General features: G+C 59.4%; 2 protein-coding genes across 2 annotated transcripts; one reads left to right on the top strand and one right to left on the bottom strand.

The window, feature by feature from the left end:
- Positions 1–224: 224 nt before the first annotated feature.
- SLC35B1 (solute carrier family 35 member B1) lies at positions 225–6,194 on the bottom strand. The gene is made up of 9 exons (XM_053999992.1): positions 6,011–6,194; positions 5,521–5,624; positions 5,284–5,414; positions 3,943–3,973; positions 3,278–3,435; positions 1,814–1,940; positions 1,293–1,399; positions 817–970; positions 225–589 (listed from the first exon to the last, which is right to left on the bottom strand). Exons 1-9 carry the CDS (start codon positions 6,187–6,189, stop codon positions 537–539), a joined length of 1,044 nt encoding a protein of 347 aa, XP_053855967.1. The 5' UTR covers positions 6,190–6,194; the 3' UTR covers positions 225–536.
- Positions 6,195–7,076: 882 nt separating this feature from the next.
- On the top strand, positions 7,077–20,213 carry KAT7 (lysine acetyltransferase 7). Its single transcript, XM_054000339.1, has 15 exons — positions 7,077–7,341; positions 8,674–8,821; positions 10,270–10,446; positions 11,301–11,540; positions 12,005–12,087; positions 12,298–12,387; positions 12,940–13,038; positions 13,177–13,287; positions 14,197–14,388; positions 14,919–15,008; positions 15,416–15,556; positions 15,932–16,025; positions 16,165–16,311; positions 16,832–16,938; positions 18,234–20,213. The coding sequence occupies exons 1-15, from the start codon at positions 7,087–7,089 to the stop codon at positions 18,333–18,335; spliced, it is 2,076 nt and encodes a 691-aa protein (XP_053856314.1). The 5' UTR covers positions 7,077–7,086; the 3' UTR covers positions 18,336–20,213.
- Positions 20,214–24,881: the final 4,668 nt, after the last annotated feature.

Here is a 24,881-nt window from a genome sequence, read left to right as displayed (position 1 = left end):
GAGGCAGTCCAGGACTTCCCTGCTGACACATCCCACTGGGAGAAAATCCAAGGGGCTGCTCCGACCCTCTGGAAAATTCCAAAACACGAAGGGGGTGCCTCCAACAAGGCTTTAATCCCGGGATTACCCCAAAGAACTGGGATCATTCCTCTCCCTCCCTGGAGAGCAGAGCTGGGTCCCCCCCAAATCAGCCAAATCCCCAAAAAAAGTCCCAGAGAAGCAGCCATTGTCTGGTTTTCTTTAATAAAGATAGGAAGGATTTGTGTTTTCCTGTTAAGGCAAGGATCTGCTGCTGCTGCTGCTCGGCTCAGGGGCAGCTCTGATTACACAAAAAAAAAGCAAAATTACACCTCAAACTAAAGGATTACATTTTAGAGACCATTTAGAATTAAAAAACCAAACCAAACTCAACCCAAAAATAAATTCCACACACTTTCCTTCTGGTTCCCTGTCCTGAGTCCAGTTCCACACCAGATTCTGAGGTACAAGACAATAAATTAAAAGTTCATTCCAACTGCGGGGTCGCCCGATCGACCTCAATGCGACGTCTTCTTCACCCCCTTCCCGAATTTGGCATCGAGCCCAAGGCCTGGCAGGAGACAAAACACAAGGTTTGTGTTCTTCAAACCAGCAGGGAGATGGGAATTTTGGGAAAAATCAGCTGAATATCCCCAAATTCACCCATGGAATGAGCTGGAAGGGACCGAATCGCTCTGCCCGTCCCGCACGCCCTCCGGAGCGTCCTCGTCCCGTTCCCATGGGTTTGAGGAGCTCCCAGGGCAGGGATCCCGTGGGTTTCCCCCCCCCAAAACTCACCCAGGAACACCAGGACGGTGCCCACCCACTGCATGGGGCTGATGGGGTTGGCAAAGAGCACCACGGAGGCCAGGATGGTGAAGAACTTGCGGGTGGTGGTGATGATGGAGCAGGTCAGGGGCCCGAAGTACACCACGGTCATGAAGATGAAACTCTGCCCCAACCAGAACGGAGCCCCCGTCACTGGCACTGCCAGGACAGGCAGCCAGGGGGAAATCCCAAAGGATCTCCCTTCAAATCCTGCATCTTCCTGGGTTCAAGTGGGTTTATGGCATCCTGGGATGGGCTGGAGGGGGCTTGAAGCTCATCCAGGGGCGCCTTCCCCAATCCCAGGGTGCTCCAACCTGGCCTGGGACCCTGCCAGGGATGGGGCAGCCACAGATTCCCTGGGAATTCCATCCCAGCCCCTCCCAGGGAAGGAAACCCCACCCAAAATCCCATCCCTGACCCCGTGGGACCCAGCCCAGGGCACCGACCTGGCCCAGGGCGCTGGTGAGGCCGAAGAGGAGGATGTTGGAGATGATGCTGGGATAACGCTCCGTGAAACTCAGGAATTCCCAGAGCTCCCCTGTGAATAGGATCCCTGGAAAACAGCGTGGGAGGAGCAGCCTGGGTGGGGATTCCTGCCCACGTGGGGTCAGGTTGGGCTCAGGACCCCCAAACCAGGGAGTGAGCCCCACAAACGCCAGCAGGAAACACCAGCAGCAGAAGCGATCGCCCTCCTGGTTAATTAGTGAAAGGAAGAGCCTTAACTGGGATCAAATTCCAGCAGAACACTCCCCAGCAATTAATCAGGAGTGCTAATCCCGGAATGGTTGGGCTGGAAGGGACCTGAAAGCCGCTCCAGCGCCAGGGGCAGCTCCCAGCCCTCCTGGGCTCCATCTGAGCTCCCAGCTGGGGCAGGAGCTGCTCTGGGAGCTCCAGGAGAGCCCAGGGAGGGGCAGGGCTGAGCAAAAAACCCCAAAAACCCCCAAGAAAACCAAGCCTGGCTCCTCACCTGCCCCCAGGAAGAGCGTGGACCAGAGGTTGACGTTGAGCATCATGTGGTTGGAGCCCGTCTGGTAGTGAGCCCTCATGTGGTCCTGGGACACCCCCGTGAGCCCGTCCAGGGTCAGCGACAGCAGCTGGGCACAGACAGACGGACAGGGAACAGATGGGGGACAGACAGACAGACAGGGAACAGATGGGGGACAGACAGACAGACAGGGCACAGACAGACAGACAGGGCACAGATGGGGGACAGACAGACAGACAGGGCACAGACAGACAGGGAACAGATGGGGGACAGACAGACAGACAGGGAACAGATGGGGGACAGACAGTCAGACAGGGCACAGACAGACAGACGGACAGGGAACAGATGGGGGACAGACAGAGAGGGCACAGATGGGGGACAGACAGACAGACAGGGGACAGACGGGGGACAGACAGACAGATGGGGCACAGACAGACAGGGAACAGATGGGAGACAGACATTGGGGCACAGACAGACAGGGGACAGACAGACAGACAAATGGGGGACAGATGGGGGACAGACAGACAGATGGGAACAGACAGACAGGGGACAGACAGACAGACAGGATGGGAACAGATGAGGAGAGATGGACAGGGCACGGACAGACAGAGCACAGATGGGGACAGACAGACAGACAGGGGACAGATGGGGGACAGACAGACAGATGGGGGATGGACAGACAGGGACAGACAGGGACAGACAGACAGACGGGGCACACGGTCAGGCCCCCGTTCTTCTCCCCAGGGAAATGGCGATTCCCCCTTGACCAGCAGCGCCCGACAGGGACGGCCAGAGGGGCTGGAGGGGGGAGCAGGTGTAACCCAGGAGTAAATCCCACCTGGGAGCAGGTGTAACCCAGGGGTAAATCCCACCTGGGAGCAGGTGTAACCCCCTGGGAGCAGGTGTAACCCAGGGGTAAATCCCACCTGGGAGCAGGTGTAACCCAGGGGTAAATCCCACCTGGGAGCAAATGTAACCCAGGAGTAAATCCCACCTGGGAGCAGGTGTAACCCAGGGGTAAATCCCACCTGGGAGCAGGTGTAACCCAGGGGTAAATCCCACCTGGGAGCAGGAGTAACCCAGGAGTAAATCCCACCTGAGAGTTTCTCCCAGGTGTAAATCCACCCTGAAACCCTGGAATTTATCCCAGGTGAGGGGATAAATCCCACCTGGAAGCCCGGGGTGTATCCCAGGTGTAAATCCCACCTGGGAGCAGGTGTAACCCAGGAGTAAATCCCACCTGGGAGCCCGGGGTGTATCCCAGGTGTAAATCCCACCTGAAACCCTGGAATTTACCCCAGGTCAGGGTGTAAATCCCACCTGAGTCCCAGGATTTCTTCCAGGAGTAAATCCCACCTGAGTCCCCCGGGGCTCCTCCCAGGTGTCACCCCTGAGGCCCGGCCCTGTGGGGTCCCTGTGGGGTCCCTGTGGGGTCCCTGCACTCACCAGGAGCAGCTCCCCGTAGCCAAAGACGTGCTCGGTGTCCCCTGTCCCTTTTTTGGGCTTGTAGAGGAACAGGGCCACCCCCGCCACGATGAGCAGCACGCACAGGTACTTGGCTGGGGGGTACCTCTTCCGCAGCAGGGTCACCCCCAGCAGCATCACTGGGGAAAGGGAGATCAAAAACTGCCCCAAAATCCACCCACGGGAATTAAACCCCAAAAAAGAAACCCCCAGGAGCATCACTGCAGAGAGAGAGTTCAAAAACGGCCCCAAAATCCACCCACGGGAATTAAACCCCAAAAAAGAAACCCCCAGCAGCATCACTGGGGAAAGGGACATCAAAAACGGCCCCAAAATCCACCCACGGGAATTAAACCCCAAAAAGAAACCCCCAGGAGCATCACTGGGGAGAGAGAGCTCAAAAACTGCCCCAAATCCACCCACGGGAATTAAACCCCATAAATGTCACCCCCAGGAGCATCACTGGGAAAAGGGAGGTCAAAAACGGCCCCAAAATCCACCCACGGGAATTAAACCCCACAAAGTCGTTCCCAAATCATGCCTGGGGAGACAGAACATCACACCCTGACCCCAAACCCCTCCCTGGGATGGAAGCCAGCCCAGCCCCACAACTCCACAAACCCCCCAAAAACGGGCAAAGCTCTCACCTGGGATGGGTTTGCAGGACTTGCCCAGGACCTGGGAAGGGAAGATGGGCGTTAACGAGCCGAGCCCCAAAGTGAGACCCCAAAGAGGAGAGAGAGCCCCCAAAAAGGAGAGAGAGCCCCCCAAAGAGACCCCAAAGAGAGAGAGAGACCCCCAAAGAGAGAGCAAGCCCCCAAAGAGAGCCCCCCAGAGTGAGAGAGAGCCCAAAGTGAGAGCCCCAGAGAGGGAGAGCCCCCCAAACAGAGAAATCCCAAAGAGAGAGCCCCCCAAACAGAGAGAGACCCCCAAACAGAGAGAGACCCCCAAAGCCCCCCGGGGCAGCTGAGACTCTGCAGGGAGAGCTCAGCCCCTGCCTCAGAGGGAGCGGCCCCAGATCCCTGCCAGGTGACACTGCCACTATTTCTGTCCCTTCTTGTGACCCCAGGAAAATGGCAGGGTGGGTGCCACAGCCAGGGTCCCCTCGGTGTCACAGCCAGGGTCCCCATGTCCCCTGGGTGGGGCAGCTGTGTCCCCATGTCCCTGTGTCCCCATGTCCCCCCGTGTCCACCTGGGTGGGGTAGCTGTCCCCCCGTGTCCCCCCGTGTCCCCCTGTGTCCACCTGGGTGGGGTAGCTGTCCCCCCGTGTCCCCGTGTCCCCCCGTGTCCACCTGGGTGGGGTAGCTGTGTCCCCCCGTGTGTCCCCGTGTCCCCGTGCCCACCTGGGTGGGGTAGCTGTCCCCCCATGTCCCCCCGTGTCCCCCCGTGTCCCCCGTGTCCCCGTGTCCACCTGGGTGGGGTAGCTGTCCCCCCGTGTCCCCGTGTCCCCCGTGTCCCCGTGCCCACCTGGGTGGGGTAGCTGTCCCCCCGTGTCCCCCCGTGTCCCCATGTCCCCGTGTCCACCTGGGTGGGGTAGCTGTCCCCCCGTGTCCCCCTGTGTCCCCGTGTCCCCCTGTGTCCCCGTGTCCCCCCGTGTCCCCGTGCCCACCTGGGTGGGGTAGCTGTCCCCCCGTGTCCCCCGTGTCCCCCCGTGTCCCCGTGCCCACCTGGGTGGGGTAGCTGTCCCCCCGTGTCCCCCGTGTCCCCCCGTGTCCCCGTGCCCACCTGGGTGGGGTAGCTGTCCCCCCGTGTGTCCCCGTGTCCCCCCGTGTCCCCCCGTGTCCCCGTGCCCACCTGGGTGGGGTAGCTGTGTCCCCGTGTCCCCCCGTGTCCCCCCGTGTCCCCCCGTGTCCCCGTGCCCACCTGGGTGGGGTAGCTGTCCCCCCGTGTCCCCCCGTGTCCCCTGTGTCCCCGTGCCCACCTGGGTGGGGTAGCTGTCCCCCCGTGTCCCCCCGTGTCCCCGTGTCCCCCCGTGTCCCCGTGCCCACCTGGGTGGGGTAGCTGACGAACTGCAGGGCGGAGTTGCTGGACACCATGGCGCCCAGGTAGGACAGCGAGCAGGCCCCGTAGAGCCAGCCCCGCGTGCGGTCCGGCCGCGCCGCGTCCACCAGGCGGATCACTGCGGGGACAGCGACGGCTCAGGAGCGGCCCCGGCCCCGCCGCCACCGGCCCGGGGCTCCGGGGGCACCGGGGGCACCGGGGGGCACCGGGGGGACCGGACTTACGGAGCTTGGCGAAGGCGGCGTTGATCACGCACTGGATGAACACGAGCGTCAGCGCGTACTTGAACTTCTCCTGCTTCGCGCCCTCCCCGTAGCGGCCCCGGGTGCTGCGGGACGGACACCGGGACACCGGTGACACCGGGGACACCGGGACACAGCGGGACCGGCACCGGGGACAGAGCGGGACACAGCGGGACCGGCACCGGGGACACCGGGGACACCGGGACAGAGCGGGACCGGCACCGGGGACAGAGCGGGACAGAGCGTGACCGGCACCGGGGACACCGGGGACACCGGGACAGAGCGGGACCGGCACCGGGGACACCGGGACCGGCACCGGGGACACCGGGGAGAGAACGCAGGGGAAGGCGAGAACACGGCAAGGAGCGGCGCGCCCCGGCCCGCTCCGGCTGCCCGGGTCTGCCCCGGTCCCTCCTCCCCAGAGCCCCCAGCCCCGCGCCCCTCGCCGGTGCCCCCGCCCCGCGCCCCTCACATGCTCTCCTGCAGGATGCCGTAGTAGAAGTAGCAGGCGAACACGCCGAGGAAGCAGACGGGCAGGCGGAGGCGCTCGGGCAGCCCCGCGGCCGCGCTCGCTCCCATGGTGGCGGCGGGGCCGCTCAGCGCGGGCGGCACCTCCAGCGCCACATCCCGCGGCGCCCCGGGCGGCCTCATCGGCCCCGCCGCGCCCGCCCCGCCCCGCGCCGCCCAACGCGCCGCCGGACCCGCCGCTGGGGGAAAGGCGGGCGAGGCGCGCTGGGGACGGCGCGGGGCCGGGCGGGGGCCGCGCACCGCGATCGCCGAGCCCTCCCCGGGGCTGAGCCCGCCGCGGTTCGGCCGCGATGGGACCGGCGGTGTGCGGGGCGGCGCAGGCAGTACCGGGCGCACCCCAACCTCAGGGGCCTCCTCGATGCGCGGCGCCCGCGGGAGCGCCACCCGATGTGGAGCGCGGCGATTGGCTGGGCCGAGGGGGCGGGATAGAGGGACGGGCTCTGATTGGTGGTCCCGGCGGAGTGGCTCCGCCTACTCTGTGCGACGCCGAGCGGGGCCTTCCGGGGTCCTTCCGCCGGTCTGGGCCCGGCTCGAACCCGGCGGGGCGGAGGTGTCGGATCCCGGCCAGGTTCCGTTCCGCCCTTCCCAAGGCCCCGTTCAGTCGCTCCCGCTGCTCCAAGCCGCGCCTCTGGGAGGTTCCCGGGCTCGGCGGGGCCGGGGAGGGACGAACCCCCGCCATGGCACTTTGTCCTTCACAGTTCCTCTCATCCTTCCGGGAATTCCAACACGATTCACAATCCCCGGGCCACACATCCCACCTCCAGGGCGCTGCTTCCCGCAGGCTCCGCGGAGGAGCTGCCGGTGCTGCAATTCCCGAGGCTTCTCCACACCGCGAGGGAGCTCTGGAAGCTCCTCCGCCTCAGCGGGCGCTGCCCGCACTCAACACGGCGGCCCCGGTAACGGGAGCCGGGCCTGTGCCCTTATCAAAGATGGCGGCCGCCACGGCCGCCCCCGCCTGCTGCCCCAATCAAAGATGGCGGCGCGCGGCTTCACTGTCGGCGGCGCCTGCCCGGCTCCAAGATGGCGCGCGGTCACGTGACGGGGGTGTGGGCCGCGTCCCGGCGGAAGCGTGAGGGACCGAGCAGGGAACAGCGGCTGGCGGCGGCGGGAGCGGGGCTGGCGCCGCAGGAGCAGACGTGCCGCAGGGCGGGGGACACGGCTGTCACCACGGAGTCCGCCAGCAGCAACAACGCGGCGGCCACCGCCGCTTCGCGGGCAGCGGGCGCCGGGGACCAGGCAACCTCGCTGCCCCCGCCCAGGATGCAGCGCAGGAAGGTGAGCACGGCCGGGAAACGGGGGAGGCGGCCGGCGGGGAGACCGGCGAGCTCGGGCCGCTGCTTTCTGCCCTTCCCCAGCCCCTCCGCTCCCTCTCCCGGCTCCAAAACTGGGGGAAAAATAGCGGCCTTGAGCCCCCAGCGCCCGCCTCCCGCGCTCCCTGATTGGCTGGAGCACTAGCAGGCCGCGCGCTGATTGGCCGCGCTGCCTGTCACTCATCACCCCCAACGGCTGCCGTTTCCCCTCCCCCGCGCCGCCAGCGGGGCCCGCCCCTTGCCGTTTCCGATTGGACACGCGCTCGGAGAACCGGCCGTCTATTGGACGGGTCTCAGTGCCGGGCTGGCCGCTGATTGGCTGTTGCTGCTGTCCATCCCCGCCCCCAACGGTCACCTCCCCGCGCGAGCCTCGATTCTCCCTTCCCCCATCGCGCCGCGGCCCCCCCGCCACGGCCGGCGTTGCCGTGGGAGCAAGCCTGGCGCTGATTGGCTGCCGTTCGCTGTCAGTCACGCGCGGTGGCGGCCCGCCTTTTTGCTCCTCGGGCTGCCATTGGTGGGCCTCCCTTTCGGCCCCGCCCACGCACGCTGTGATTGGCTGGGGCCGGCGCGGCTCCGCTGGGGGCAAAACAAAGCGGCGCGGGGGCCGCGCTCCCGCCACCGGCGCGAGGCGCCCCGCCCACTCCCCCTCATGGCGGCCACGCCCCTCCCCGGTCCCCTCACGGCCGCCGCCATCGCCGCCCCCTCACGGCCCTGCCCGCGCCGGGCTCCCGCAGCCGCCCCCCGGCCCCGACCGGCACCTGCCGAGACCCCCGGCCTCCCCTCACGGTGTTACCGTTCAACCGCACCTGGAAATTAGGCACTAGCCTGGAAGGGGGGGGGGGGGAATAAAATTAAAGCTTTTGGGTTGGAGTGTGGGCGGCGTAATAATGAGAAATGAAGTAAAATACTGTGTTGGTGTTAAATAACAGAAAGGGAAAGGAGAAAAAATTGCAATTGCTGACCGGTGCCAGGCGCCCTTCTGACATCCAGATTGCTTCCCCACCCCGTTTTGGGATAATTCTGATAATTCCTCCAGTTTATATCCTGGAAGTGACACCCCGTGGTGGGAATATCCCTTCGGGCTTGAGGGATCACCTGTCCCGGTTTGTTTTTTGGAAACTCCTCACTGCCAGAGCAGGAGACACAAAAAGAAGGAGAAAAAAAGAATCCCTGACTTGGCCTAAACCTCATGGGTCACCCTTGCTGAAGGCTGTGGAGAATATGAAATATTCGCTGAGTTTGTTGCGGTTTTTGGCGGTAGCAGCACAGCGTTTCAGTGCAGCGCGTGCCGTTGCAGAGGAACGCGGGCAGCAGCTCGGATGGAACGGAGGACTCGGATTTCTCCACGGATCCCGAGCACACGGACAGCTCCGAGAGCGACGGCACCTCCCGCAGATCCGCCCGCGTCACCCGCTCCTCGGCCCGGCTCAGCCAGAGCTCCCAGGGTGAGGGAAGGGCTCTCCTCCAACTGGGGAAAGGCTCCTCCTTAAACTGGGGAAAGTCTTTCCTTAAACCAGGGCAAGGCTCCTCAAACTGGGGAAAGGCTCCTCCTTAAACTGTGGAAAGTCTTTCCTTAAACCGGGGCAAGGCTCTTCCTGAAACTGGGGAAAGCCTTTCCTCAAACCGGGGCAAGGCTCCTTAAACTGGGGAAAGTCTTTCCTCAAACCGGGGCAAGGATCCTTAAACTGGGGAAAGTCTTTCCTCAAACCGGGGCAAGGCTCCTTAAACTGGGGAAAGCTTTTCCTTAAACCAGGGCAAGGCTCCTTAAACTGGGGAAAACCTTTCCTCAAACCGGGGCAAGGCTCCTTAAACTGGGGAAAGGCTCCTCCTTAAACTGGGGAAAGCTTTTCCTTAAACCCGGGAAAGGCTCTTCTTTAAACCGGGGCTAAGCTCCTCCTCAAACCAGGGAAAAGCCTTTCCTTAAACCGGGGCTAGGCTCCTCCTTAAACCGGGGTTAAGCTCCTCTTCAAACCCTGGAAAAGTTCCTCCTCAAACGGGGGAAAGGTTTCTCCAGCCAGGAAAAGGCTCCTCCTCAAACCAGGGAAAAGCCTTTCCTTAAACCGGGGCAAGGCTTCTCTCCAAACTGGAGAGAAGCTTCTTAAACTGGGGAAAAGCTTCTCCTTAAACGGGGGCAAGGCTCTTCCAGCCCCACACACAAATCCCAGCTGCAGCTCCACAGGCAATCCTGCTCTTCCCCAGGGTTATGGCTTCTTATCTAAACTAAGGGATCTTTGCTTCTCCAAATGGGAGCTGGGTGCTAATTACGGGTCAATTAAGTTGTTAAACCCGGAGAAAGCTGCTGTCACTCCAGATTGCTCCAAGTGTCCTGAGATTTTATCAGGCAAGGTGACGTGAGCAGGACTGAGCGGCAGGGTGTCAGTCAGCGAGGGACAGGGGGGCCCTGTGGGTGCTGTGGTGTGACTGTGGTGTCCCTGTGGGTGCTGTGGTGTGACTGTGGTGTCCCCTCAGTGTTGTGGTGTTCCCCGTGGGTGCCGTGGTGTTCCCCATGGTGTGACTGTGGTGTCCCCATGGGTGCCGTGGTGTGACTGTGGTGTCCCCTCAGTGCTGTGGTGTGACTGTGGTGTCCCCTCAGTGTTGTGGTGTTCCCCGTGGTGTGACTGTGGTGTGACTGTGGTGTCCCTGTGGGTGCTGTGGTGTGACTGTGGTGTCCCTGTGGTGTGACTGTGGTGTCCCTGTGGGTGCCGTGGTGTGACTGTGGTGTCCCCTCAGTGCTGTGGTGTGGCTGTGGTGTGACTGTGGTGTCCCCGTGGTTCCTGTGGTGTCTCTGTGGTTCTTGTGGTATCCCCGCAGTGTGACTGTGGTGTCTCTGTGGTGTCCCCATGGTGTCCCCGCGGTGTCCCCCGGTGTAACTGTCCCGTTTCCCCGGGAGCAGACTCCAGCCCGGTGCGGAACCCGCCGGCGTTCGGGCCGGACGAGCCGGTGTACTCCACGCGGAGGGTGACCCGCAGCCAGCAGCAGCCGGCTCCTGTCACCCCCAAGAAGTACCCGCTGCGACAGACCCGCTCCTCCGGCTCCGAGACCGAGCAGGCCGTGGACTTCTCTGACAGAGGTACCCGCAGGGGCAGGGAGCACTGCACTGGTACCCAGAGGGGCAGGGAATGCTGCATTGGTACCCAGAGCACAGGGAGCACTGCATTGGTACCCAGAGGGGCAGGGAATGCTGCACTGGTACCCAGAGGGACAGGGAGCACTGCATTGGTACCCAGAGCGGCAGGGAATGCTGCACTGGTACCCAGAGGGACAGGGAATGCTGCATTGGTGCCCACAGAGGCAGGGAGCACTGCATTGGTACCCAGAGGGGCAGGGAATGCTGCATTGGTGCCTAGAGCACAGGGAATGCTGCATTGGTACCCAGAGGGACAGGGAATGCTGCATTGGTACCCAGAGCACAGGGAATGCTGCATTGGTGCCCACAGAGGCAGGGAGCACTGCATTGGTACCCAGAGGGGCAGGGAATGCTGCATTGGTACCCACAGGGACAGGGAATGCTGCATTGGTACCCAGAGCACAGGGAACGCTGCATTGGTACCCACAGGGACAGGGAATGCTGCATTGGTACCCAGAGGGGCAGGGAATGCTGCATTGGTGCCCACAGAGGCAGGGAGCACTGCATTGGTACCCAGAGCACAGGGAATGCTGCATTGGTACCCAGAGCACAGGGAATGCTGCATTGGTACCCACAGGGACAGGGAATGCTGCATTGGTACCCAGAGCACAGGGAACGCTGCATTGGTACCCACAGGGACAGGGAATGCTACATTGGTACCCAGAGGGACAGGGAGCACTACATTGGTACCCAGAAGGACAGGGAATGCTGCTCCCGGGGTGGGAGAGGCTCTGTGCAGCCCCTGAGGCATTTTCGGGAGCTCTCCCCTCAGCTCTGTCCCCTCTGCTCCTCCCCAGACACCAAAAACGCGGCGGATCACGACGAGTCGCCGCCCCGCACGCCCACGGGGAACGCGCCGTCCTCGGAGTCCGACATCGACATCTCCAGCCCCAACGTGTCCCACGACGAGAGCCTGGCCAAGGACATGTCCATGAAGGACTCGGGCAGCGACCTCTCGCACCGGCCCAAGCGCCGCCGCTTCCACGAGAGCTACAACTTCAACATGAAGTGTCCCACTCCTGGCTGCAACTCCCTGGGTAATCCCCGCGGCCCTGGCAGTCCTGCTCCGGGATTCCTGCTTGGCTGGGTGGAAATCCTAAAAGTAGGAAGGGAATCAGGGTCAGGAATGTCAAGGAGCGGGTCTGGAGAAGGGATGTGAAGCATAAATACAGGGATGTTATTCCTGGAGGTGTTTTCTGTTTTGGGGGGTGACAGGATGAGGAAGCAGACAGGAGGGTGAGCACAGGTGTGGGAGGAAATGTCCCAGATTTGTGGAACTGGTTTTTGCCAGAAACAGGATTTCAGTGCCAAACTATTGCAGAGATCCCTGGCCGCTTTGGCTTAGTGTGAGAAACCAGGAAGTTTCTTCCTCCTATCCCCCTGTCGATGATCCTGTGAGGGATCTGCCCATCTGGGACATTTCCTCCACCTCTTTGGAATCATTTGTCACAAATTTTGTATCATTTGTCACAAGTTTTGTTGTTTTTCTGACCCCTTGCAGGACACCTGACCGGGAAGCACGAGCGCCACTTCTCCATCTCGGGCTGCCCTCTCTACCACAACCTCTCAGCAGATGAGTGCAAGGTAAACCTGAATGGTTTTGCCTTCTGATTTCTCCTCCTTTGGGATTTTTAGGACAAAATGCTGAGCCTTGTGATCTGTGAGCACCAAACAGTTCACACCTGTGTGCTGCTGTGCTTGGCTGTGCGGCAGCAGCATTTGTGTGTCTCACCTGGGAGGGCAGGGGGTGACAGGAGGTGGCTGCAGCCCTGACAGGTGAATTTTGGCCTCCAGGTGCGAGCGCAGAGCCGGGACAAGCAGATTGAGGAGCGGATGTTGGCCCACAGGCAGGATGACAACAACAGGCACGCCACCAGGCACCAGGTAAGGGGCACAGCCTCAGCTCCCAGCTCCCAGCGCAGGGCTTGGGGCCCGGGCTCCCTTCTCCACATCCTGAGGAGCTGCTGGGGCAATCCTGACCCTGCCCAGCTGCCATTCCAGAGGGGGAATTCCCTGGATCCCCTCAGTGAGGTTGGAGCAGGCAGGGAGAGCAGAGCTGTGTTCTCAGGATGATCCTTCCCCTTCATCTGGATGTGCAGGACCAGGGAATTCCTGCAGAGCTGTAAACTGCAATTTCCCTCTGAGTAACCAGCAGAGAGACAAACCAGGGGAATGACATTTCCCAGTCCCTGAGTCAGCTGGGAGCTCTTCCCCAGCACGGAGCATTCTGTGGGGAGCTCACCCTGTCCTGTGGTGGGAAGGAAAATTTCCTGCTTTGCATTCCTGTGCTGCAGCTGCAGTGCCCTGTGATTAGCAGAGGATCTGGCTCAGACCTCATGGAATGGCAGCCAGGACAGAATTCTTTGGAGTGGGCAGGGAAGGGGGGGGTTTGGAGGGGCTGCAGCCTCTCAAGGTCCCACCTGGGCTTTCTTTCAGGCCCCCACAGAGAGGCAGCTGCGGTACAAAGAGAAGGTGGCTGAGCTCAGGAAGAAGAGGAACTCAGGGCTCAGCAAGGAGCAGAAGGAGAAATACATGGTAAAAGCAGGAATTCTATCCTTTCACCCCCCCCGGGGATGGAGTGTGGCTCTCCCAGTCATCCTGCAGCACTCCCAGCTAGAAAAGCTGCAGGATCCAACAGCTCAGCAGCCAAAGCGCTGTCCTTTGGTTTTCCAGGAGCACAGGCAAACCTATGGCAACACCAGGGAGCCTCTCCTGGAGAACCTGACCAGCGAGTACGACCTGGAGCTGTTCCGCAGGGCTCAGGCCCGCGCCTCCGAGGACCTGGTGAGATCCCTGCCCCTGGCACAGCCCCGGGGGCTCTGTGGGACCCTGGAGGCAGCACGGGGAGCTGGGCAGCAGCTCCAGGCCAGCACAGTCAGCCCGGGCTGGGGGTGAGTGCCAGGCATCCCCAGGGAGTGCTGGAGCTGAGCTCTGTGCTCAGGAATGTGTGGTGACATTCCAGGGGTGCTCCCGGGGGACAGTGACAGCTTCAGTGTCCCTGCTGAGGGCTGGTGGCAGCAAAAGCCACCTTGGCCTTAGCCCGTGACTGAGTTCACAGGCTGGTGTTGCTGAAGCTCCCGAGGAGCTTCCCAAAGCCACATCCCATTCCAGAGAGGGATCAAACGATCCTTTGATGCTTTCCTGGGACAGTTGGGGCACCTTGGGCTGTGTCATGGAGCCACAGGATGGACTGGGCTGGAAAAGCCCTCTGAGGTCATCGAGTGCCACCCGTGACCTGACACCACCTTGTCACCAAGTGCCACATCCAGGCTCTTCTAAACACCTCCAGGGATGGCGGCACTTCCCTGGGCAGCCCCTTCCAATTCCCGATCCCTCTTTCTGGGAAGAAATTCCTCCTCGTGCAGCCTAACCTGGCGTGGCACAGCCTGGGGCAGTGTCCTCATGTCCTGCAGTTCCCTGGGAGCAGAGCCTGGCCCCACCCTGGCTGCACCCTGAAGAGCCAGGAGATGTCCCCTGATCCTTTTCTCCAGGATAAACACCCTCAGCTGCTCCTCATAGCCCCGTCCCTGTGGCTCAGGAAAGGAGCAGGGAGTGGCGAGGAGCTGTAGGAATTTCATGAAAGACAAATCCAGAAAACTCGAAACCGATTTCCTCCAGGAGAACAAATCCCAATTCCCCTCCTGCCTCTTGGAATGAAACTTTTTGGCTAACCCTGCTTTTCCCTTGGGGCAGGAGAAGCTGAGGCTGCAGGGGCAGATCACTGAGGGCAGCAACATGATCAAGACCATCGCGTTTGGGCGCTACGAGCTGGACACGTGGTACCACTCGCCCTACCCCGAGGAGTACGCGCGCCTCGGGCGCCTCTACATGTGCGAGTTCTGCCTCAAGTACATGAAGAGCCAGACCATCCTGCGCAGGCACATGGTGAGGGCTGGGGGTTAGTCCTGCTGGGAATGCTGCTGTGGGGTCAGGGAATGGCTCATTCCCACTGGGAATGCTGCTGTGGGGTCAGGGAATGGCTCATTCCCACTGGGAATGCTGCTGTGGGGTCAGGGAGTGGCTCATTCCCACTGGGAATGCTGCTGTGGGGTCAGGGAGAGCTCAGTCCTGCTGGGAATGCTGCTGTGGGGTCAGGGAATGGCTCATTCCCCCTGGGAATGCTGCTGTGGGGTCAGGGAATGGCTCATTCCCACTGGGAATGCTGCTGTGGGGTCAGGGAGTGGCTCATTCCCACTGGGAATGCTGCTGTGGGGTCAGGGAGTGGCTCATTCCCTCTGAGAATGCCGCTGTGGCACCGATGCCCAGCCAGGCTCAGCCCGTGCACGTGGCAGTGTCTGGCACCAGGCTGGCGTGGCTGGGTTGCAGCAGCAGGCCAGGCTGCAGCTCCCTGTCCCCCTGCAGCAGCTGCTGTCCCCAGGCCAGCGGTGACAGCCCCGCTTTTGTCCCTGTCCCAGGCCAAGTGTGTCTGGAAGCACCCCCCGGGGGACGAGATCTACCGCAAGGGCTCCATCTCCGTGTTCGAGGTGGACGGCAAGAAGAACAAGGTGAGAGGGAGCAGGCTGGGCCCTGCTGGCCCTGCAGCCTGCCAGGGTGGCCCTGCTGGCCCTGCAGCCTGCCAGGGTGGCCCTGCTGGCCCTGCAGCCTGCCAGGGTGGCCCTGCTGGCCCTGCTCACGCAGGGGCTGCTGCAGTTTGGCCATTCCTGCAGGAGTTTTGCTGCTGCTCCTGTGGTGCTCCCAGCAGCTCCCTCTGCGTCTCACCCAGCAGAGGTGAGGGGTGGGATTCAGGCTCATCCATTTCTGTCACCAATGGAATTGTTTCCTGGCCCAGCTGCTCTGTTTCCCCATCATTTCTCAGATTCTGACTCTTTTTGTCCTTTCCCAGGTGGTTTTGCCCACATTTGGGGTATCCCACTGGAGTAAACACCTGCATCTCTTTTTTTTTTGTGCCCAGATCTACTGTCAGAACCTGTGTCTGCTGGCAAAGCTTTTCCTGGACCACAAAACCCTTTATTATGATGTGGAACCCTTCCTCTTCTATGTCATGACGGAGGCTGACAACACTGGCTGCCACCTGATCGGGTATTTCTCCAAGGTCAGTGGAAAACATTCATCCCCCACCTCACTAAAATGGGATTTAGGGCCCCCTTATCAGCACTGAATCCCTTTTGCAGTCTCAGGATTTGCTGCTTTTGGGAGCAGATAAAAGTCCAAGGCTGAGCTGCAGGGGTTGTTCTGTTTGCTGAGGGATTGCAGGTGTTGTGCAATCTTTTCTCATTCCCAGCAAAAGCCAAACCAGCTCCAAGGAATTGTTGTTGCCAGGAAGCAGAGTGGTGTCTTCGTTAGGGAGAAAGAAACTGGGAAGGAATGTGGAGGAAAATACATTAAAATAAATATTTATCACCATGATTTAAAAAAAAACAGCTAAATGAATAAAAATTCTGAGTTCTGCCCCTGCTCTTGTTTCCAGGAGAAGAATTCCTTCCTCAACTACAACGTGTCCTGCATCCTGACCATGCCCCAGTACATGAGACAAGGCTATGGCAAAATGCTCATTGACTTCAGTGAGTGTTGGGGGGGAAATTCCAGGGACAAATCCCTCCAGCTCCACCAGGAAATCTCACCTGGCTGCTGCTGCTGGAGCAGCTTCCATCCTGGCTTGTTCCTGAGTCGTTTAAGCATGGTTATTTTTACATTTTTTAGGCTATTTGCTGTCTAAAGTAGAAGAAAAAGTTGGCTCCCCTGAGCGTCCCCTGTCTGACCTGGGCCTGATCAGCTACAGGAGCTACTGGAAGGAAGTTCTGCTGCGGTACCTGCACAACTTCCAGGGCAAGGAGATCTCCATCAAAGGTCAGGGGGGATTTTGGGAACATCCCTGTGCCTCTCAGGCCTGCCTCACCCACCCAGGTGTTTGTGGAGCACTGAGTTTCATGGGATGTTCCTGTGGTTGGGAATGGGCCATTTGCAGCATTTTGAAAGGATGAATTGGCTGCTTGATGAAAAAACGTCAGTTTTTAAAAGATTCAGCAAAAAGCTTCATCCAGCTGTGTATTAGAATGTTTATTTTAACAAACAAGAAAAAAAAAAAGGCTCCAGCAGCCAATATTGAGAATATTTGGCCTTTCTTTAATGGTATTTCTCTGTTGGTGGCACCTGGGGATTTCCTGGGGACACGAGGTACCCTGGAAAAGCAGGATTGCATCTTCTCTCAGGGGATTTCTTACAGATCCCAAACCCTGCACCCCCAAACCCCTGCAATCCTGGCTGTGCCTGCTCAGTCCCACATTCCTGAGGGGATTGCACCGAGCTGCTGCTGGAGCCCTGGGCTCTGGGGGCTGTTTCAGAGGCTCTGGGTGGGCTCTGATTGCAGAGATCAGCCAGGAGACCGCCGTGAACCCCGTGGACATCGTCAGCACCCTGCAGGCCCTGCAGATGCTCAAGTACTGGAAGGGCAAACACCTGGTCCTCAAGAGACAGGTGAGCCTGGGCCTTCCTGGGGGCATCTCCCTTCACCTCCTCCTTTTCCTTGCTGCAATCAGGGCTTCCCTGGGTTCTCCTCCTTTTCCTTGCTGCAATCAGAGCTTCCATGGATTCTCCTCCTTTTCCTTGCTGGAATCAGGGCTTCCCTGGGTTCTTCTCCTTTTCCTTGCTGGAATCAGGGCTTCCCTGGGTTCTCCTCCTTTTCCTTGCTGCAATCAGGGCTTCCCTGGGTTCTCCTCCTTTTCCTTGCTGGAATCAGAAGTTCCCTGGGGTTCTCCTTTTCCTTGCTGCAATCAGGGCTTCCATGGGTTCTCTTCCTTTTCCTTGCTGGAATCAGAGGTTCCCTGGGTTCTCCTCCTTTTCCTTGCTGCAATCAGGGCTTCCATGGGTTCTCCTCCTTTTCCTTGCTGGAATCAGAGGTTCCCTGGGTTCTCCTCCTTTTCCTTGCTGCAATCAGGGCTTCCTTGGGTTCTCCAGCCTGCTCGTTCTCATCTCCAAATAAAACAGGAGGTGGGAATTTGACCTTGTTCTTCAGCAGGGCAGGAATGAGCCCTGCAGGACAGCCCAAAATCCCACCCTGAGCATCCCTGGGAGGGGTATCCAAACACCCCTGGAGCTCTGGCAGCCTCGGGGCCCTGCCCATTCCCTGTTCCAGTGCCCATCACCCTCTGGATGGAGAACTTTTCCCTAAAATCCAACCCAACCCTCCCTGGCCCGCTGTGAACGGGACTGGTGGAACCCTGCACGGCTCCTGCTTGTTCCCTCCCTGATCAATCCCTGGGTGGTGGGGTTTGAACCCCAAACCTTTTCCCTTCCCTGGGGCCCCTTTGGAGCTCGATTGAAGGGCTTCTAGAAAACTCCATGGGGGAGAAGTTGTTCTTTTGGGGTAACTTTGGTGTTACTTTCCTGTTATTGTGCTGTTGTTGTGGTGTAACTCTGCTGTTGCTTTGGTGTTGTTTTGGTGTTGTTTTGGCCTTGTTTTGCTGTAACTCTGCTGTTATTTTGGTGTTGTTTTGGCCTTGTTTTGCTATAACTCTGCTGTTGTTTTGGTGTTGTTTTGGCCTTGTTTTGCTGTAACTCTGCTGTAGTTTTGGTGTTGTTTTGGCCTTGTTTTGCTATAACTCTGCTGTTGTTTTGGTGTTGTTTTGGCCTTGTTTTGCTGTAACTCTGCTGTTGTTTTGCCGTTCCTTTGAGGCATTAATGGCTGAGCCCCCCTCCCCTTTGTGCTGCTGTCCCAGGGGTGATTCCCCACCAGGATCAGCCCTGACCTGCCCCTCCCCTGCTCTCCCCAGGACCTGATTGATGAGTGGATCGCCAAGGAGGCCAAGAGGTCCAACAGCAACAAGACCATGGATCCCAGCTGCCTGAAGTGGACCCCTCCCAAGGGCACCTAAGTGTCCCCGCCAGTGTCCCCAGCAGAGAAGCGCCGTAGGGATCCGTGTGGTGCCGTGGTGGTTGGCTGCTGCAGTGTCCCCAGGGCGGGTCACCCCCGGGCTGGCCTGGCCTGGCCCCGTGTCCCCACAGTTCTGAGGAACTCGGATGTTTCGGCCTCAGTGAGGCCGCGAGGACTGGAAGTGTCTGGGAGCCCCAGGAAGCTGAGGAGCTCTGGCTGCTGGGCCTGTCCCTGTCCCTGCTGTCCTGCTCCGTCCCCCTGTCCCTCCTGCAGCTTCCCTGGCTGCTGGGGTCACCCCTGGCTCTTGGACAATGCTGGAAATGCTTCTCTGGGCTCCTGTCCCGTTCCCTGTCTGAAATAGCTTTAGTGGGATCATTCCCCCTCTCTCCCAGCAGTTTTCCCTAGGATCCAGCAGATCTTCACTTAGTTCCTGTTGTACAGCCAGAATTGCACCTCCTGCACCTGAGGGAGCCACTGGGTGTCCCTGTCACCCCCTCCTGGAGCCACCACAGCCCTGCTGGAAGCACCTCTGGATTAGAATTCCCATTTTTCCTGGTGTGTATCTCGTGGAATTGCTGAGTTCCTGTACATAAACAGCCTGCTGAGTGTATTCCCCTGGAGATGTTTTTTCCCAGAGCAGCCTTCCTGGAATTGCAGGTCCCTTTTTATTGGAGTTTTTTTTTTCCCCTCCAGGCTGAAGGAATCCAAACTTTGGCCTTTTCCAAAGAGCCACAAGAACTCCCAGCACCAATTCCAGGAGCTGTTGGGTTGCTGTGCTCCAGGGAGGGATGGATTCCCTGGCAGAGGAAAAAAAAAAACCCTTTGATTCCTCCCTCCCATCAGCAGAAATATCCCAGAATGGCCTCCCAGTAAAACCACTGTCCTTGTGCCACCCGTCCCTGTGTGGCTCCAGTGTCACTGGCAGAGGGGACAGCCCTGGGAAGGGGCTGGATTCCCTGGTCCCAGGGCTGATTTCAGTGATCCCAGTGCTGGAGTCCCTGGTCCCAGGGCTGATTTCAGTGATCCCAGTGCTGATTTCAGTGATCCCAGTGCTGATTTCAGTGATCCAGTGCTGGATTCCCTGGTCCCAGTGCTGATTTCAGTGATCCCAGTGCTGATTTCAGTGATCCAGTGCTGGATTCCCTGATCCCAGTGTTTATTTCAGTGATCCCAGTGCTGATTTCCCTGGTCCCAGTGCTGATTTCAGTGATCCAGTGCTGGATTCCCTGATCCCAGTGCTGATTTCAGTGATCCAGTGCTGGATTCCCTGATCCCACTGCTGATTTCAGTGATCCCAGTGCTGGATTCCCTGGTCCCAGTGCTGATTTCAGTGATCCCAGTGCTGGATTCCCTGGTCCCAGTGCTGATTTCAGTGATCCAGTGCTGGATTCCCTGATCCCACTGCTGATTTCAGTGATCCCAGTGCTGATTTCAGTGATCCCACTGCTGATTTCAGTGATCCCAGTGCTGGATTCCCTGATCCCAGTGCTGATTTCAGTGATCCCAGTGCTGATTTCAGTGATCCCAGTGCTGATTTCCTCCATCCCAGTGATCCCTCACGGAACAGGGTGTGAAATGAAGCACTCCTGGGAAGGTGGGAGCCATTCCCATCAACCACTGCCCTATCCTGACTGGAAAAGTTCCCTGCTGCTCCTCTGGCTCCCTGCCTTTCTCCTGGAGCCCCAAACCAGCCCCAGCCCCTCGCTGCTCGTGGGCATTACTGACTCCTGCTGTCCCTGCTGCCCAGCTGGCATTCCCAGGAATGTCCCAGGCAGTGGCTCTGGAGCAGGGAAGGGGCGAGGCCGTGCTCCTGCTCCCGTCCCTGCTGGGCTGTGCTGCTCCTGTACCCACTCCTCAATAAAAGCATGTTCCTGCTCCAGCCGTGACTCCTGCTTTCCCTGCAGCTCCAGGGAGCAGCAGCTGCTCCTCCGTGTCCCCAGGGCTCCTCTGGAACCCATCCCCAGGCCTGGGGGTTTTAGGATTGGGACTGGAGCAGCCTCGGGGTTGAGTCTCTCCCAGACATCCTGCTTTGTTTAGTTCCAGTGCTTTAAACCCTTCCCATGAAGGAATTTTTCCCTGATACCCATCCTAAACCTCCCCTGGCACCTGAGGCTGTTCTTGGGACAAGAAGAGTTTTCCCCACATGGAGTTTTCCCCTTTTCCATGAAGGAATTTTCCCTGATACCCATCCTAAACCTCCCCTGGCACAACCTGAGGCCGTTCTTGGGACCAGAAGAGTTTTCCCTCAGTAAATTCCCCGAGATCTCCCTGAATTTCCAGGAGCTGCTCTGTGCTTCCTGATCCTTCTCCCACTGGAACTCCTGCTGGCTGCTCCCTTTTGCTGGGATGGTTTGGGGCAGGATGTGGCAGGGAACAGAGGCTGATATTCCCAAAAGGAACCGGGGGAAGCAGGAAGAAACGGGAGCTAAATCCATGCAGTGACTTCAGCTGTTCCTATTGTGATCCTCAATCCATGGGGACAATCCCTGTGCCCCCGGCCCCCCCCTGCTGTCCCAAACCCACGGAAAGAGCCGGACCAGCCTCTCCTGGCCAGGGAAGAGCAGCTCTATTCCTGGGATCATCCCCTGTAATTATCTCAGCCTTTCCTGCCCTCCCCAGCCCGGCCCACGCGGCCCCGAAACCACCAGAGGTGCAGGAGAAAAAAAACGGGAGCCAGGAGAGGGAAAAGAAAACATCCCCAGGAAACCACGGATCCCAAAGGCTCCAGTGGCTTTCCTGCAGGAGAGCTCAGCCCCCGGAGCTGCCAGACGGGACCTGACACCTCCCTGCAGGGCCCAGGGAGCTGGAACGTTCCCGGGTCCAGGCCTGCTTTGGGATCACAGCTCGTGGAACGGTTTGGGATGGAGGGATCTTAATTCCCTGCGGTGGGCAGGACACCTTCCACCATCCCAGGGTGCCCCAAGCCCCATCCTGGGACACTTGCAGGGATGGAGCACCCACATTTTCTCTGGAAAAACCCGTTCCAGCCCCTCATCACCACGCCTGCTGATCCCAGTTCTCCCAGATTGGGCACACCTGGAACATCCTTTCCTGAGCTGGGAGCAGGAGGCTTCTCTGCCCCTGGAGGCCCAGCCTGAGCCCGGAGCAGCTGGGAAGGAGCAGGATCCCAGCAAAACGGGGATTTGGGGCAATTCCAGCGGGTTCCTGGTGAGCCAAACTCCCCGGGAAGCCCCGGGGAAGTGGCAGTGAGGGGAAGCCCTGCCGAGGTTTTCCAGCAGGACTGGGTTGCCGGGAAGGGCAGCAGAGGGTGCTGCTTCCCCGGGCAAAGGCAGGAACCTCCCGGGAGCTCGGCGTGGCTTTTGCTGGGAATTTATCCCTGATTTCTGGGCAAAAAGAGAGGGATATTGGTGTTGTGGGAAGGGCACGGGGAGAGGGACAATTCCCGAGCTGTGCTGGGGTGTTTGAACCATTCCCAGCTCTGCGGGGTGTTGGTGGGGAATTAGAGAATCATCAGGGAATCATCAGGAATCCGGGAATCCCAGCCTGGATCGGGCTGGAAGGAAGCCAAAGCCCCTCCAGTGCCCCCCTTCCCTGCCAGCCCAGGACATTCCATGGGCTGTGTCCTCCTCGCTCCCCTTCCCGAGGGAGCCCCGAGCATCCCGCCCCGCTCCGGCTCCTGCCACCAGCTGGGACAGGGAATTCCTCCTCATTCCATCCCAGGGAATGGGGATGGGGATGGGGGTGCTGTGGATATTTCACCGTGGCTGGGGTTTATCCCAACTCAGGGACTCCTTTTTCCCTTCTTTTGGTGTCTCCTGCTCTGCCAGGGAGGAGGTTCCCAAAAGGAACAGGGACAGGTGATCCCGAGTGGGATCCCGAAAGCCCGGATCCCAATAACCATCCCAAGGTTCCGGGATCATCGGGAAAGGCTCCTCTGCACGGAGCCCTGGCATTGTTTGGGCAGAGCAGGGCCTGGCTCGGACTCTGGGATTCTCCAGGGGAGCTCTCCCTGCGGATCCGGCTGGATCAGGAAGTTTTCCTGGTGATTCACCGGGAGCTGCTGCTCCCTGTGAGTCACTGCAGAGGAGGAGGGACGGAGGGAGGGATCCACGGAATCCATGGATGGAGGGAGGGATCCACAGAACCCATGGATGGAGGGAGGGATCCATGGAATCCATGGATGGAGGGAGGGATCCATGGAATCCATGGATCTGTGGATGGATGGATGGATGGATGGATGGATGGATGGATGGATGGATGGAGAGATGGATCCATGGAGGGATGGATGGAGGGATGGATGGATGGATGGATGGATGGATGATGGATGGATGGATGGATGGATGGATGGATGGATGGATGGAGGCATGGATGGATGGATGGATGGATGGATGGATGGATGGATGGATGGATGGATGGATTCTCATCCCAAACTGGTAACAGAAATCGCTGCTGTGGCTCCTGGGCTCCATCCCAGTGGGAGAAGAAAGGAATAGGAATTTGCAGGAAAAGGGCCTCAGTATGAGATTTTTCCAGCAGAAGAGCACATCCCAAGCCAGGCCAGGACACTCCAGGATATCCCAGGCCAGGACACTCCAGGACAGGCTGGGGGTGTTTGGCTGCCCAGGGTGCTCACAGGGCTCTCTCCTTTTCCTGACATCCCCAGGAATTCCCTGAGCCACTCCAGGGATGTTGGGGCTCAGGGCATGGAGGATCTTTCCCGAAATGTTCCTCCCTGCCCGTTCCTGAGGAGCAGAGCCTGGAGCTGCCTCTGGCCCGGCCGGGCTCCAGCCCCGTCCCTCTGTAATTACGGGATATTTTTGGCGTCCCTTCCTCTCCGCAGCCCCCGCAGGATGAGCCGGGGAAGGTGCCGGGCTCGGGAAGCAGCAAATCCCGGCTTCCAAAGGGCCGGGAGGAGCGGGAGCCGCTGGGCAGGGCTGGCAGCGAGCCCCGGGCCAGCCCGACCTCAGCGATCCCAGTGCTCCCAGTGTGGGAGCTGGGCTGGGCCAGGCCGGGAAATCCGGCGGGTTTGGGGGAGCAGGGGGTGCTGTGCACCTCGTTCTGTCCCTCTGGGGGCAAATTCCCAGCTGGTTGTCCCCAGAAAACTGGATTTGATGCTGGAGGTGCTGCTGGGGGCTGTCCCCGTTCCCAGAGCTGCCCTGGGACTAGGATTTCTCCTGGTTTAAAGCTTTTCTTTCCTGAAATTCTGTGTTCAAGCCCCTTTTGATTTTATCTTGGTATTCACCAAATTGAAGTTTTTCCACTGAACAAAATGTGGGACTTGCTGTCACCTGCGGGAGCTGCCTTAGGGACAGCAGCCGTTCCCTCGGGAGCAGGTTTGGAACCTTGGATCCGAGGCTGGAAAAGCAGCACGGAGGCTCCTGGCTCCGGGATGTGGAGCTGCCTTTGCATTCCCACCGGGAATGCTCGGGATGAGCCAGCCCCGCTCTCCCGGGCTGGATCCAAAGAGCCCCGGGAGCCGCCCTGGAGCAGCCCCGAGCCTCAGCCCCATCCCATCCCATCCCATCCCATCCCATCCCATCCCATCCCATCCCATCCCATCCCACCCCACCCCATGGATCCCATCCCATGGATCCCATCCCATGGATCCCATCCCATCCCACCCCACCCCATGGATCCCATCCCATGGATCCCATCCCATTATCCCATCCCATCCGTCTCTCCCATCCCGCTGTCAGCTCCGGGAGCCGCCTCTGGAGCAGAATTCCCGGCGCAGCTGCTTCCACTTATGGCCTGGCACATGAAAGGGGCACGGGTTTCCATTGAAATTAAAATTGAAATTGAAATTGAAATTGAAATTGAAATTGAAATTGAGCCGGGCAGGAAGAAGGAAAAGCCTTTTATCCTCCTGCTGCTCATCCCGGCCCCAAACCCATCCCGGGAACCGCAATTCCCGCGGGATGGGGCTGCGGGGCCAGAGCCGGGATGGGCTGGGCAGGACAGGGACAGGGAGACAGGGACAGAGGGACAGAGGGACAGGGGGACAATGGGACAGGGGGACAATGGGACATGGGGACAAGGGGACACAGGGACAGGGACAAAGGGACACCACCAGCACAGGCAGGCTCTTGGCAGCGTGGCCTTTAAGGTGCCCCAGATCCCCCAGTTCCCATGCCCACAGCCTGGGGTGGGAATTGGGGATTTTCACTGGTTTTAACCAATGGATGGATGGAGAAAAGATGAGAGGTGGTTTATCAGATATAAATGAGATAGGAAATGTGGTTTATCAGATATAAATGAGATATGGGATGTGGTTTATCAGATATAAATGAGATACGGGATGTGGTTTATCAGATATAAATGAGATATGATTTATCAGATATGATTTATCCAGTATAAATGAGATAGAATGGATTTATCAGATGTGATTTATCATATCTGAATCGGATCTCAGATGTGATTTATCAGAGGTGATTTATCAGGTGTAAATGCGATTTCAAGGCCAGCCTGGAGCACCGGGGGTAGTGGCAGCTCCATGCAGGGCTGAGCTTTAGGGTCCAGCCCAGCCCCTTCCATCACGAGGGGCAGGAAAAGCCCCCTGGAATTGTCACCGGCTGTTTGTCACTGT

This window comes from Vidua macroura, chromosome 27 (assembly GCF_024509145.1).
Source record: "Vidua macroura isolate BioBank_ID:100142 chromosome 27, ASM2450914v1, whole genome shotgun sequence".
NCBI classification, from domain to species: Eukaryota; Metazoa; Chordata; class Aves; order Passeriformes; family Viduidae; genus Vidua; species Vidua macroura.
The sequence above is the reverse complement of the archived record's forward strand: the minus strand, read 5'-3'. Positions and strand labels throughout refer to the sequence as shown.

Excerpts from the sequence above, each read along its gene's own strand:
- SLC35B1 (XM_053999992.1), bottom strand. The coding sequence starts at position 6,189 with ATGAGGCCGCCCGGGGCGCCGCGGGATGTGGCGCTGGAGGTGCCGCCC. Across the intron at positions 1,941-3,277 it reads GCTACGGGGAGCTGCTCCTG|CTGCTGTCGCTGACCCTGGA; the intron begins GTGAGTGCAGGG and ends GTCTGTGCCCAG. Across the intron at positions 590-816 it reads CACCGTCCTGGTGTTCCTGG|GCCTTGGGCTCGATGCCAAA; the intron begins GTGAGTTTTGGG and ends GTCTCCTGCCAG.
- KAT7 (XM_054000339.1), top strand. The coding sequence starts at position 7,087 with ATGGCGCGCGGTCACGTGACGGGGGTGTGGGCCGCGTCCCGGCGGAAG. Across the intron at positions 10,447-11,300 it reads CGTGGACTTCTCTGACAGAG|ACACCAAAAACGCGGCGGAT; the intron begins GTACCCGCAGGG and ends GCTCCTCCCCAG. Across the intron at positions 13,039-13,176 it reads AGCAGAAGGAGAAATACATG|GAGCACAGGCAAACCTATGG; the intron begins GTAAAAGCAGGA and ends TTGGTTTTCCAG.